Source organism: Enoplosus armatus, chromosome 7 (genome assembly GCF_043641665.1).
Source record: "Enoplosus armatus isolate fEnoArm2 chromosome 7, fEnoArm2.hap1, whole genome shotgun sequence".
NCBI classification, from domain to species: domain Eukaryota; kingdom Metazoa; phylum Chordata; class Actinopteri; order Centrarchiformes; family Enoplosidae; genus Enoplosus; species Enoplosus armatus.
Window position 1 is genome coordinate 7,971,085 of NC_092186.1, and position 15,198 is coordinate 7,986,282.

At 43.5% G+C, this 15,198-nt stretch overlaps 1 protein-coding gene across 3 annotated transcripts in view; it reads right to left on the reverse strand.

Annotated features, from left to right (window-relative positions):
• The window catches only part of lnx1 (ligand of numb-protein X 1), a 31,357-nt gene extending 20,343 nt beyond the window's left edge, over window positions 1–11,014 (reverse strand). For 2 of the 3 annotated variants that reach the window (XM_070908547.1, XM_070908546.1), the window contains exons 1-2: window positions 10,924–11,014; window positions 6,074–6,593 (exon numbers count right to left, since the gene is read on the reverse strand). In XM_070908547.1, coding sequence (XP_070764648.1) covers window positions 6,074–6,486 — 413 coding nt within the window. In that variant the 5' untranslated portion in view covers window positions 6,487–6,593; window positions 10,924–11,014. Of the gene's footprint in view, window positions 1–579; window positions 672–6,073; window positions 6,594–10,923 lie in introns of those variants that run through there. The other variant, XM_070908548.1, reaches the window with a different exon arrangement.
• Window positions 11,015–15,198: the final 4,184 nt, after the last annotated feature.

Genomic DNA, 15,198 nt, shown 5'->3' on the forward strand with positions numbered 1-15,198 from the left:
AATTTTTAATGCCGAGGTGAAAGTCTATTCCACAAACAAACACACCGTAGTTACAACTGTCCACAGGCTTAGTGGGACTTGCGCGCACACACAGTACATAAAGCCAACAACCATGAGCAATCGCATGCTTACATTTTGCTCAAATCAATACAGTAGTCACAGACACACTCACACATGCCGCTGAAGAGAGAGAGAGAGAGAGAGAGAGAGAGATGCCATGCTGCAGTGCTGTAGCATCCAAACTGTCCTGGACAGTACAAAGCCCTACCTGCTGGCTCTACTGCATCCCAGTGCCACAGCAACCAATGACCAGACCATTAGGAAGCAATTCTATGATAATTTTCACACCACAGAGGATACACTCTTTACACACACTAACTCTTAAAGCGATGACAAAAATGTAAACATCAGAAGTTCCACACAAATGTGCATGAATGTGCTGCACAAACACACACAAACAAATAGCTGGTAAAAGTGACAAGACATGCACGGTAACACATTCACAGACTGCTGACGGAGGGGAGAGATGGGGGTGATGCTGGTGAAAGGATGCAGGAGGAGGCTGAGTCTTGTACTCACAGCTCAGAATAGAGGATGTGCAGGTTGCCCAAATTGTCTGTGTAGTTGGCCGGGCTGAGCCAGGGCAGGACCAGCAGCAACAGAGCCTTCATGGTCAACGCTCGGCTCTTTTTCCTCTCTTTTCCCCTCTTCCTGTCCCCTCAGCACTGAAGCTTTCTCCTCTTCTATTCCCCCCTTCTCCCCCTCCTCCTCCTCCACCTCCAATTCTCCAAACCTGGCCGTGCTGACCCCCCCCCTCCTCGCCTGCCTGCCTTGCTTCTCCAGAGGCGCTCTCAGATCGGAATGAATCCTTCACTTCCTACCTTTCTTTCCCTCCGCTTCCCCCCCCCCCTCTCTCTACCTCCTCTCCTCCTCTGAGTCTGTGTGAGCTTGGCAGTTTCTTCCTCTGCCTCAGGCTGGCTGCCTGGTCATCTCAGCTGCAGAGGCAAACGGGCCAGTTGCCAGAGGTTGAAGACGGAGCGGAGGAGGAAGAAGAAGAAGCAGCAGCAGCAGAAGCAGGTGCAGAGGAGAAGTCCAGCTGTGGCTCAGGAGGAAGAGGAGAAAGTGTAAGAAGAAGAGGAAGGAGACCCATGCAAAGGTGGCACATTTGGAATACAATTTGAGATGTGCAGCCCCTTAATCTGCTCTGGGCACTGGCGAGTTGTAAGAGGATTTGCGCTCGTATGCGTGTGTGTGCATGTCTGTCTCCCTCGGTGTGTGCGTGTGTGCGTGTGTGCGCGCATGTGTGTATGTCAGAGAGAACAGCGCAGGCTGTGACTTATACTGCAGCAGAAACCACTGAGGGGGGAGATGGAGCAGACCAAACAAAGACAGGAGGGGGGGAGGAGGTACCTGGTGCTGCTCTGATTGGCTCTACCCTCTTCACACACGTCCACACACGCGCACACACTCAGACATCCACACACACGTACAACCTCTGCAATTCACCTCCCCCCTGCCTGCACATATGTTGGTCCATGAAGGGGAGGATAGAGAGGAGGGAGAGAATGTGTTGCCTCCAAACCCTCACCCCCTCCTCTCCAATGATGGACTGCTCCCTGTGCAGCAGATTGGTGTGATCGCTCAAAAGAATCTGCCTACATGTGTGGAAAGAATAAAAAAACAGAGAGAAAAAAAAAAAAAAGACAGAGCATGACCAAAACACACTGGCAAATCAATATTCTCTGCAGTGATGGAAGCTTGAGAGCCACAATGCAAGTGCACATTTCATTCATTCAGTCATTCATTCATACAATCATTCAATTTCAGAATATACAATGGGAGAAGTAGGTAATACACAATAACAAAGGTTAACCCCGTCTGTCGCCACCTGTTCTGACTGAGGTTGTGCAGAGTTCTCGGGAGGCACTTACAGCTGGGAAGTGACAGAGGGAGAGAGGTGTGTGTTGATGGACTGTGTTACGTGTTGGTGAAGGTGCTGAACAAAGAGGCAAGATACATGTAAAGGTGTGTGTTTCTTTCCTCTATCGTCCCTTTCTGTTTCTTTTCATCTCACCTCTGTTCATTACAACTCTGAACGTGAAATATTGCAGCAGTTCTAGTAATCCTGTCATATCACACCCTCAATCCCTTTCCTGTGTTTAACCAATTATTTATTCTAAATGGAATCATGTCAATTTTATCTATAATGTTTTATGCAGAACCATTCAACGATCTCCTCTTCCTGACCTTTATCTTCATCTTGTCCTTTTCCACCTTTCCTTTCCTTGTTGCCCCTCTTGTTACCGTTTTCCACTGTTATCCAATTTTCATAGCGCTGAGCTGTCTGCTACCCTCGAGAAAGACACTTAACGGGTGTAAATACCCTGTCTGAATTAATATTTCATGGATGGAGGTAGTGTGGTTACAGGCTGAATATGTCTGTGTGTGTGCGTTCGTCTGTTTGTGTGTGTTAATGCATGCATGCGTGCATACTGAGGCACAAGTTATCCTGCGGTATTTGAACAGTACGCACAGCAACAAGACCACAGGGCACGCAGGAAATGGAAATGTAATTGGATTGTGACAGGATGCAGTTTGTGAACAGAAACCAGTCTGCCCCCACAGGAGTCGTTCCATACACTTGCACATTAACTTGCACTCACAAAAGCACCATTGTAACATACACATATACACATACTCTCCCCCCATTATTCCTTTTCATTGCCCACTCACAGCAGCCAATTCCTAATACTGATGTGCAGTCAAAGTGGTTATTTTCAAAGGTACAGTATATATTTTGGCCTTGGAATGTTGCATCACAAAGAAAACTTACCAAGAGAGGTGTTATAAGTTTAAATCCAGGGACCTGTATGTACACTGAGTAGAGAAGAGGAGGTTATTGACGCTGTGGAAATGACCACATGGCAGGAGAAATAATAAGTTAGCAGTATGCTTCAGGTGTCTATTCTCTTTTCTAAGAGATTTTTGGGGAAATAAATGTCACACCTTAAACAGGTGATGTGATGTACCTCTGCCCTCTACTACCGAGGGATGGGAGGACGACCTGAACAAGTGGCCTCAGAATAATAATAACAAACTAAGTTAGCCTAACGTTAGCTAAAATGTTACAAATTTGAGGGTTAAGTTACTTTATTGATTCCGTTGCTACCAACGGTGAAGCAATGAGCAATCTAAAAAGTAATAAGATCAGGCACGTTATGTTAAAAGCAACGAGACGAAACCTTGTGTATTCAGAAGCAGACATGAACAGAGCCATGTGAATTTGTGGCATGCTAAAGAACAGTGAGAAGACAGCTGGATGGCAAACAGCGCAACTTATCCCTCAGCTTTGTAACATTTTAGCTAACGTTAAGCTAACTTTGCTTGTTGCTGTTAGCCAAGGCCACTTCTTGAGGTCGTCCTCCCGCACCTTGGTAGTCGAAGGCAGAGGCATGACCACGTTATCCTGTGTAAGATGTGACAGGTTTTGTTCCTACATCATTTAGTTCCCAAAAAGCTCTAAGAAGAGGGAAGGCACCTGTAGCAACCGCTAACCCTGCAGAAGCTGGTTCCGTGAACAGGTTAACTTACTTGTCACTATGACTGGCTTTGGCTGTAAAGTGGCCCTATCTCTCTCTCAGCCTCTATCTATATCTCTCATACAAGCACACACAGAAACAGCAAGGTCACATACAAAAGTAACAGGCCCATGTAAACATACAGAAAGAACAAAATTATAGGAGCTGCCAGGAATTCTCATTTGTTTCTGAATATTGACACACGCTTTGAAGAATTCCTCTGTGGGCTTTGAAAGTGTACTTGAAAACAAGCACATTTTCACAAAAAAGGAGAAAGAAAAAAGAGAGAAACACCATCATGCTCAAGGCAGAACATAAGCAAAAAACACACAGAACTCTGGGTAAATTAACTTGACTCATACAAAAAATATGAGAACACAGAGACATTCAGAGCAGAGAAAACCTGTGCGTACACATGTAGCCACAGGTAACTGGCTATAAAGAAGAAAATACCTGAGTGGGTGGGGAGGCCCCTTCTGGCAGAATTCTGTGCAAGCCCTTACAGGACCAAGTAACAAAACCAACAAGAAATACCACTGAGCAAATTATTAAGATTTTGTTGCACTCGATTGCACTGGTTGTGTCTAGAATGACAATTTCTCCAACCAAAGGCCAATAAAGGTCACGAATGATTAGATGAGTATGAAATCAGCTCTGACCAGATGGCGTGGCTGTCTCAGTCATTACGACTCCTGACCCACTGCCAGATTCTGGGGTATGGCCAGAGACTGTGTATTCTCCCATCATGGCCAAAATACCCACAGAAAAGATGTGTCACTTACATATAACACAGGTCTTTAAACGTACAGAGAAGACCCTGTTGACCCTGTTGGTTTTATTCTCATCATTCTCATTTTGAGCTTCCATCATATTAAAGATGGAAAAATCTTTTTCAAACAGCAGGCAAGGCCCGATTATGTCTTGCTGTTGTTTGATAAGAGGCGTATACATCTTGAGAATCAGACAAAATATGTGGATATGAGTTCACATTTTCAGTCCATTTACTTTAACATAACAACAGGTGACAAATTAAAGGAAAATCTCCAGAATGACACATATAACCATTTTTGAATCTGATGTCTGCCTTCTCATACTGTTACAAATCACTGTTGGGAAAATAAACCCATTTTCTGATCTGATACGACTATGGCTAAGGTTTGGGTATGTTTAGGGTACACAAATGATAATGGTTAGGCTTATGGAAAGATCACGGTTTGGGTTAAAATTACTCTTCTGTTATGATTACGAGACCTTTGAGGTCATGGTTGAAATAATAATCTATTGGTTTTAGGGGACGTTTGTGGCCATGGTTAAAATAAACCAATGCTGACTTTGACCCATCCAACCATCAACTGTCATCATCACCAAATGAGGGATTATCTTTGGGAAGAATTGTGTTGCATCCTTGTAGTAGAGTGGGACTGGTTGTCCAACTTCTAGAGTCCATTCCAAGGCGCACTGAAGCTGTTTTGGTGACTCATGGTGGCCGAACCAACTTCCTTTAGTTTCCTCACCCTTCAGCACATGTTAAAACTCAAGAAATACTAGGCCAACAATAATAACCATTCAATGAAAGACACATTTACTCCACTGTATGAACAGCAGCCACAATCACTGGACCATAGTAAAATAAGTGAACAGAAGAGAAATGTTGAAATGGGTGTTTCACTCAAACGTTTTCACATCTTCGCACACGGTGTGTAAAGTCATCCCTCTGGACGTGGCCTCTCACCTCCACAGATAACACCTTCTAACTATGGGAGAGCAGCTGAATCCTTCTGGGAGTCGAACTCAGAGCTCCACACCTCATTATGACATTCACACTACATGAAGGAAAAGGCTGGGAAAAAAGATAGAGGGAAGGATGGATAAGAACGTGTAAAAAGACAGGAAACAGAGGAAATGAGTGTAAGTGTAGGCGGTGGGAAATAAGACAGAGAGAAGGGGCAGAAAAAAAGGACACAACTTTTTGAGAGAGTTTTATGCAACTTGAGGTTTTCTAAAGTGCAAATGAATAGGAAACACTCTGCTTGTGTGTGAGTGTGCCGAGATGCACTAATTATCCCAGGGGCCTTTGGGGCGAGGGGAGTATTAATGAGCATTAATGAAAACAGACCCAGACTGAGAGAAACCAGAGTATTGTGTTTTAATGATACTGTGTATAAACAGAGGAGCTGGGCCTAGTTTAGATGAAAGCCTGGACGGAGGAAGATGGAGCTGTGGGTTAATGACGACGGGCAGAGGAGGGCGGGAAACCTAGAGTGAGTGTTTACTGCAGGTCGTGCAGTTTTTACCACATAGCAAGGGTAAATAGGAGAGAAATAAAAACAAAAAAAGAAACTCAAGTACTTGCCTACTTGTTTAATAACAGCACTGATTATATCTTGGTTTCTTTAATGGAAAATCCACAGTTATAGGCCTGCAAATGCTTCAAGGAACAAACTGCTGTTATGATGTGAGTGTTGGGATACACCAAACTGCTTCTTCCATCCTACCTGCTCTTGATGTGATCTTCTAGTTCACCACGGGCCAGTGTTTCAGTGCAATGGTCAGAGAAGGGGCAGGCCACTGTCAGCTTGTCCAGCAGCTTGTGCACCAGCAGGCTGGGCTTCCTGCAGCTCTGAAGCATGAGGGGCGTGCGGCACACGGGGCAGAAATCGCTCTCCAGCAGGAAGCTGGTGAGACACTCCTGGCAGTAGGTGTGTCCGCAGGGCGTGTCCAGGGGCCTGATGAGCGCCTGCAGGCAGATGTGACAGACCAGGTCATCGTCCACCTCATCTTTGTAAAGGTACTCATGGTTCTCCTCCAGCTGGTGACAGTGGCCGCATGAAGCGCACAGGTCAGGAGGCGGAGACAACAGTCCATAGTCCATAGAGGGGGAAAGAGGTGGAGCCGACGCTTCGGCCATCGCCGTGGCAACTTCAGGCTGTATACCCTCCACCTAGACACTCATTTAGAGGGCATGACTCAGGACGTCTTGTTTAATCCAGTGAGGAGGTCATTAGCAGCAGAGATCTGCGGGGAAGAATATAGTGTGAGGAGGGCAGTAGTGGAAGAAGTACTCAGATCCTTTACTTAAGTAAAGTACCGATACAACAGTGTAGAAATACCCCATTACAAGCTAAATGTACTTAAAGTATCAAAAGTAAAAGTACTGCTTGTGCCATAAAATGTCTCCTGTGACTGATTATTTTATATGACATTATCAAATTGCATGCATCAACATGTAAGTGGCATTTTACTGTTGTAGCCAGTCGAGGTGGAGCTGGTTTCAACTACTTTATATAAAGTTAGCCAGCTTAGTCCAGTGGTTCCCAACCTAGGGTTCAGGCCCCTCCAAAGGGTCACAAAATAATTCAGAGGGGTCGTGAGATGATTGATGGGGAACAAAAGGAGAACAAACAAAGTGCTGATACACAAATTTGTATTCAGTTTTTTGGACATTTCCTTTAATCTTCGCTCTTTTGGTGAAATGTTGGATAATTTTTACCTCTTTGGTCTTTGAATAATTATTCAAATGAAACAATGTGAGAATTGTAGGAGGGAAATATTTCTTTGGTGGAACTGCTAACAACTCATAGGCATCTGAAACGTGACAAGGGGCCCCAACTACACTGCTTTTTGTAAGGGTTCACAGGCCAAAAAGGCTGGGAGCCACTGGTTTAATATTTATAAAGTGTGTTGAATGTATTATAAAATATTATGTTTTATATGTGAAATGAAGTACAAGTACCTCAAAACTGTAACAGTACATAACTTGAGTACATGTACTTAGTTACTTTCCACCACTGAAGAAAGGGAGACAGTTCACAATCATGTCAAGCAAACAGGGTGTGAAAATATTCATAAGCTGTGTAGCCAGAGCAGAGCAGGAACATGAACAACCGCACGATGTGTGCGGCAGTCCTGCAAACTGTCCTTTTCTCAGTTTGTTTGATTTTTTCCGCTGGCACAGAGAGGCGATATCGAACTACTGAGATTTCTTCTCTGGATGCAGCAACATCAATACCACTCATCTCAGCTGCAAGTGTAGAGACAGATACACACAGATAAGTCTCCGGCCCCGACTCGCTGTGCTGCATGACAAGCACACATAGCCGCTAATCCACTGCGGGATGAGACATGATGTTTTGGTTCTTTTTCACAGCTACACAGGTTTACATTGTGCTGGACATTGTGAGCGTGCCAGTGTGCACGTCATATCCAAAACAGGCAGGCTCCTCGAGCACATGGACACGAGCAGATGGGCTCAGTCAGACACACGTCACCTTGGCAACAGCCATCTTGTTGGCTCTCCACAAGCTTTGTTTCTGGACCCACTATTGGGTTTTGGCTGCTTAATGAGACACTAGATCTTGCTTAAAAAAAAACAACAGCAACAAAACTTGTGTGTGGAGTCTACAAAATACAAATGTTATCCAAGTGCTAGTTCTATTTTAATTGGACACATTCCCATGCTAAAAACAAACATAACAATAGACTTTGATGTGCATCCCAATATGCTAATGCAGACAAATATGACCATGCATGTACAAGTACATACAAATCGTTTGAATAACCACCCAGTTGTCAAAACAAACTGGCCGTCTTCATTTCTTTTTACATAAGCAATGTGAAGATGAACAGCCATGAACACTCAGTGTCTTTGGTGCGTCTGGGAGGGGAAAACTAATAAGAAAAGGGCTGAGCAGTCTTAACAAAGATGAACTTTCCCACTGAGAGCTTGCGGTAGCATGGCTGATTCATCACACAATGTGGCACCTGCTGCGTCTGAGGTCTGGCCTGATCTATGGAGCAGAGCACTTTCATCACTACACAGGAAAAGTGAGAGAGAGAGAGAGAGAGAGAGAGACAGAGAGAGAGAGAGAGAGAGAGAGACAGAGAGAGAGAGAGAGAGAGAGAGAGAGAGAGAGAGAATATCTGCCAGCAGGAGCTGAAAATGAAAAGAAAAAGAAAAATGAAAGTCGTTTGATATCAACTCCTGATCTGAACAGGGTAACATTGTCTGCTTTAAGTTTGTTCTCTTTTCTCTCCTTGGTGTTAAAAGAGAAAAGATAACTACACACTAACAATAAGAATATAGCAGAGGGATCATACTTAGTCTTAAACAAAATGGACAACATCTCCAGTGCCAAGGTACAACCCATTAGCCATAATAATCTGTGTTTGGAATGAAGATCACACTTACACAAACGCATGTAACTACATGCAAAGACATACACATACACATGCATGCCTCTACACACCCACTCATACACACAGGCACATTCAGAGGACACACCCATGCCTGAGGAATCAACTCTCTCTGGCTCATTCCTAATCCCTGAAGTGACAAGACGACACGCCCGCAACAGCCCCATTGCTCTTTGCTCTGGAGAGAAAATAACAGAAAGCTGATAGGCTGAACCTTGACTACACACTACTGATGTTTTATTAATAACTACACCGGCAATACAATACCCAAACAAGCTTGCTGCATTCTGTCCACATTCCCATTTCACTTTTGATCACAAAGTGAAAGAAAAAGCTGTGTTTGGATTGTAAATCCAACGCCGAGGTTAAAGTGTTTCCTTTGTCTTTGAACCAGTCACGTCAGGCTTTGGCTCAATAGGCCGTCCCTTTTCAACCATTAAGACCTGGGGGAGTTGTTTGTTTACGACAGCTTTTACCTTTTTCCTCACACATTGCACATTTTATGTACATAAAGCTGTTGATTCACTCTGGGGTCACTCTCCTGTGATCTGAGATGACTTGACGAGTTAATAATGATTCAAGATTGTGCCAAGTCAGCACCCCCCCCCCAACGACTGAGTGTGAAAAACAACCAAATGACAAGTCAACTGTGTCTGCGTCAGCACTTTCACCGTCCACACGGAACTAACATGTTGCAGAGCACATATCCAATCCTCATGTTCAACCTGGAGAAATCAAATCATATCTGTATCAATCAAACAAAACACTCCCTCGCGGCAAAAGGCAGATCCAAGCCAAATCAGACAAAGTAGTGTAGCTTGCGTGTGAGCTTAGCACACTGGATATAATGTAACACAGACTTCTTTTGCATAACTACCTCATTAATCATTGCAGATTTCAATTTGTGTGCTGCAGCGCACTGATATGGCTGCGCTGTGCTGAAATTCATGTTACAGTGTATTTTCACTGACACAGAGTTCACCTGGTCACTGTAGTGGGTGTGGTCTGACATTTTCAAGACCATTAACTGCTCTGTGATTCATGTAAAGAAGAGACACACACTCATCAGCACAGAGTGGGAGTGCTGAACAACAGGTTGCTCGTGACCTTATCGGTTCACCATCAAATAGAATTTAATAAATCAGGATAGCGTGCCGATACTTGACCAGCACCGCCGTTCCAAGCAGCTCGATAAACACGGACCCTGCGCACAACTGGGGTCATGAGTTGGAGTTACAGTCTGTTGTGTTCAGACATGTCCCTGAAACACTGAAAATTCCGGTAAGCCATTTTTTTCCCTTCTTCACTTTCTGCAGAAATCTGTTCCATAATCACAATGACTCACACTAACAAACCAAACCGTTAAAGAAACAAGAGAAACATCTATCAGTATTTCTACAGTATGCAACAGGCGGAAATGAATGACTAAAACTTCTCTCTGTGGATAGTTGTTTACTGGTGTTACACAATGCACACTCTATCAAGAATCTCATCATGACTTATTTACTCCTACCTCTACATGTATTATATTGTGGTTCATTTTGATTTCGATGTCGCGAACTCTCGGGCTTCAGCCACACAGACGACATTACATAACATAACGTCATTTAGTATTTTTCAAATCTAGCATATCTCGTCCCATTTAGAATGAACATATGGGATGTGGAGCAACAGAGTAATGTAATTCCTGCCCTTTCAATAACCTCTACATAAAGCTCTCGTGTGTGTGTGTGTATGTTTGCGTATGCCGGCCCCTATCCAAGTTCACAGCAATCTCCGCGATGAGTCGGAGCCAGAGCTGACACCTCAGTCTGGGAGAACAGCTGTAGGCAGATGTGAAGCTCTGTGAAGTGTCTCTAATATCAGAATGGCTGACTGGATCAGCACAAACTGTACTGAACACTAACTGAGATGCTGAGATTAGCAGAAACCTACACATACAACATGGTTGTAAGGTGAAAGTGAAAACATGCTCGCACTGGGATTCAATGCAAATGAATTCCATGCAAATAACACAGACTAGTAACAGGCAGTGGAACAATGCTTTGTAGCTACTGACAAAGTTAAAGTTTCACTAGAAGAGCATTTAATAAAAGCAACAAACACACTTCTAATAAAAAAAATCCACTTGGAGTGGGGAAAGTGTACTTACATGACTTCCTCAGAGACGTTCTCAGCAGCGCACTTCACCTGGACAGGTAAAGCCTCGCAGAGGGTGTAACATTAAACCATTCAGAGAGGGGGTGGAGGGGAAGGAGAGTTAAATGACTCAGTAAAGAGGACTTTGTCCCAGTCACGGAGTCTGCCGATTGGCTGCCAGTCCTCAAGTGGAGAAATTTTATCCGCCTGCCGGCCTTGAGGGATTTCTACAAGCCAAAGTGGGGTTAGACTGCTCCTGTGTGAGCTCAGTACCTGCTCACCTCTAACAGACCAAGGTGATCAGGAAGCAGCAGGGCAGAGGGGCGGAGCCAGAGAAAAGGTAAACAAGAGAACTGCCCAAACCTGCTCTGGGAGTTTTTGGCAGAAGCTGTAATTTCCTATAAAGACACGGGTAACGGGTAATGAAAAGCTGTTGAGACATTTCTCTAAAGTGTCCCAGTACCACTAAGAAACAAAACCATTTTCTTTGTAATGAAATATTGAAAATGTCTTGCAAAGGGGCACCAGCAGCTTGAGCTACAAGTTCTGACAGGACCTCTTCTATATCCCAATGAAAATTTAATAAGCCACGAAACATTTTCTATACCTACATGATTGATTTCCTGCCGACCATTTGCGTAAACAGAAGGACCGTCTGTTCTTTAAACAGGAAGCCCATAATCTGAGTAAATGACAACATGTGCCAGGCTTAGATAATGGTACCATGTAGTGCAAAGATTTTAACCCTGTGTACAATACAGACACTATAATGCCTGTTGCTTGTATAGGACCTCTTTTTTGGTGTTGTGGTTTTGCTTCTCTATGACAATAGCTGCTTTTGTAAAGCCGTGCGCGTGAATCCGGCTTTGTACAAAAACAGTTGTTATCCTGGTTTTCAGATGTGGTTTCCTTCTCGGCTTTTCCTACCTGCTGCTCTTTAAACCCAGAGACTGTGAGCCACAGGTGCTCGAGACAAACACAACTGCAGACACAAAATGACGGTTCTTTATGAGTCACTCTGTGACGCAAGCAGAGCTGAATCATTAGTTATCCAATATGTGGAGAATATTCTCATAGCACTTATAGTTGTGCCTACTTTGCTCATCACATCCACATGATCATACAATGTGACATCCATCACTTTTCTTTCTTTTTGGTCATCATCTGTAATTGTGCTGTGTCTGAGCAGAGTATGTTTAGACTGTGTATGGGTCACTCTGCCACAGTGACTCAAGTGTTGCTATAGGCTACTAGTACAGTGAGGAAAAATGAGCAAAACAACAAAAGGGATGAGTGCCATACTGTGTCGGAAATCCTTAAAATACAGAAAAATTACATCAAACATGCCAAATATGTGTTCATTGGTTGTTAAAGGCATGTTCAGGTGTTTTATATGATACATACTATTTTTAGCCTTCGGTCCAGACTGAAATACCTCAACAACTATTGTAGGATTGCCGTGAAATTTTGTACAGACATTCATGTTCTGCTCTGGATGAATTGTGATAACTTTAGTGGTAATATAGTTACCACTTAGTCTTAGTAATACACTAAGATGGTGAACATGGTAAACATACCTAAAAAAAACATCACTGTGTTAACATTGTCACTTTGAACATATTAGCATGCTGAAATTAGCATTAGCAACTAATTACAGCCTCATAGAGCCCCAAGCATGGCTGTGAACTGGAAGCCCAGTTTGGACAGGATTAACATTACAGGGGGAGGTGAGGAATAACATGTTCACTGTGCTCCTGTGAGCATGTGAGTCTGTAATAGACATGGAAATTCAGTTGGACAAACTGAAAGACAATACCACTACCAAAAGGCCTATATACTGGTGAGCAAAAACATTTTTTGACTTCATCCATTTTCACACAAAAGTCAAATTTCACACTGAGCTGATTTTTAGTGACAAACAACTCTTACCACCAAAGAAACACATTAAAATACAAGGACGTTGCTCTAGACAGAAGAGGACCAGCGAGTTCGCTGAAAAACAATAGGTAATTGCGACAACACTCTATATCCCTATATCCCATCCAGTGCGAATGGGGCTTTCTGTTTAAATGACAAATTCTGTTGTGATCAAAGTGAACAGGAGATATATTTCAGGGTTGAGAAACCTGTCAAGTAACATGATAAATTCAAATTGTGTTAATTTTCGTGTTATTTTAAATTTCCCTGACAATCATCACTCAGAACACATTCAGCCCTAACGTGGTGTTTTGTGTAGCGCATTTTCATTTCTTGGTAAATTTTATTTCAGTTTCAGCTCACATATCACTCACAACCTTCCTGCAACAGGTGTGCTGTTTACAGGAACAGAAACTCGTGGTTGTCTTTGTGATATTTTGTTTTGGATTCGGGGCGTTAAAGGTATTTGGCTTATATCTTCACGCTCACTGAACAATCAGGCTGAGTATAGGCTCCTCACTGGATGAGGTCTCTTCAGGACCTGTACTCCTCCAGGACCCTGAGGAGAGCAGGGAAGATCGCTGCTGACCCCTCCCACCCCGGACACCATCTGTTTGACCCCCTCCCCTCCCCCACCCAGGAGGCTGCGGTCCTCCCGCCACAAAAACAGTTTCTTCCCCTCTGCAGTCAACCTGACAAACTTACATTGACCCCCCCCCCCCCAGAACACAAACACTAGTTATACGTTATATTAACGCACATCACCCCTGTCCCCCCTGCGTTACATTAACGCACCCACCCCCTACTGGACACTTTACCTGGACACTTTACTTTATTCTGGTCACTGCACTGTTGTTATTTATCTTATCTTATTTTTATTCTTATTCTTATTTTACCTTTTGAATTTACCTTTTTATTTTTATATTCTACTTATTTGTTATCAAAACAATAGCACCTTTAGACCACAGCAAATTCCTTGTAATGTATGTTACTTGGCAATAAACTGTTTCTGATTCTGATTCTGATGAACAAGAAACAGTAGTTCCTTGTGACCTTTGCAGCTGTCATATCACTCCCACTTCCTTTCCACATGACCGCTCTTCTCTTCTTTCCCTGTCTCCTCTCGTCTCTTCTTGACTCTGATCACCAGCATAATACAGCAGGATGTGCTAACTGCTGGGAAATGCCCATGAAATGCTAAATTATACGCAGTGTTTTGCTACAGTGATTCAAAGATTTTGAGTTTCTTGAACTCTTAAGTTCCCTTTGAAGTGCTGAGTTGAACCTGCATCCTGTTACGTTTCTCGGCCCTCAGCTCCCTGCTGCTGGAGTTGATCTAAACACTGTGGTGAAACCAATCCTCCCTGTCTGTCTGGGACACTTTCTCTTCTTTCTCTTCTTTCTCTCCCTCACACACACACACACACACACACACACACACACACACATACAACGAACACACTTTCCCGCTCCCCCTATCTCTTCCCAGCTTAGCAGCGCTTCACATTCCTCTGACACACTTTCCTCTAAGTCCCCGGCAATGATTTGAATTCAGATGGCAGATGAGAACGTAGAAGAGCCGGCTGATACAAAGACAGGGAATATTTCCCTTCTAACTCACATTTTGAAATACCCTTCATCAGTTTCTCTTTCTATCCATTCTCATGTGGCAGTGAAAGGTCGGCCGTCTCTTCTCCTTCCACACAGCATCCATATTTCATGGTACCAATGCAAATGCTCTCTGTAGCATGAATACAGAAGAGGGGAACGGAAGAAGGAAGGTCATCAAATAGAAGAAACCGAGCCTCCACCATCACCACGGAGATGGCCTCCTTCTTGTCCTTCTAATGTGATCATTAAACGCAGACTGTGTGTGGGTGCAGGTGTGAGTCTATGCAGATGCATGTGCTTGGGTGTTGTGAGCGCATGTTTCAGGTCAAACACAAAAGAAATACTGTACATGCTCAGCCTTCACATCCTTCGTCTGTTTAAAAAGGGCAATAACTTAGCATTAACATTAACCATCCCTCACCAACTGTATTTAGCTAAAACACTACCTTGAGACCTTGCTGCACTTGCTAATCATATTGAACTATCATACTCCTCTACCTCCAATACCTCTGCTGATGCTTGCTGTGTTTCAGTAATTTATTCTGCACTGCAGATTTTCTGTAAGTATGACAATGATTTGTAAATCTGAGTTCATCTGAATTTACAACATCAAACAAGGCTGCAAGGATAATGCAGTCCAGATTTAAAGGGAAATTCCAATATTTGTCAACCTGAGTGTTATTCTCATCTTTTTGACCATTATGACTGTTTGTCATGATAACAATTTGCTCACCACCTCTGTTGTAGAGATTTGGGAAAT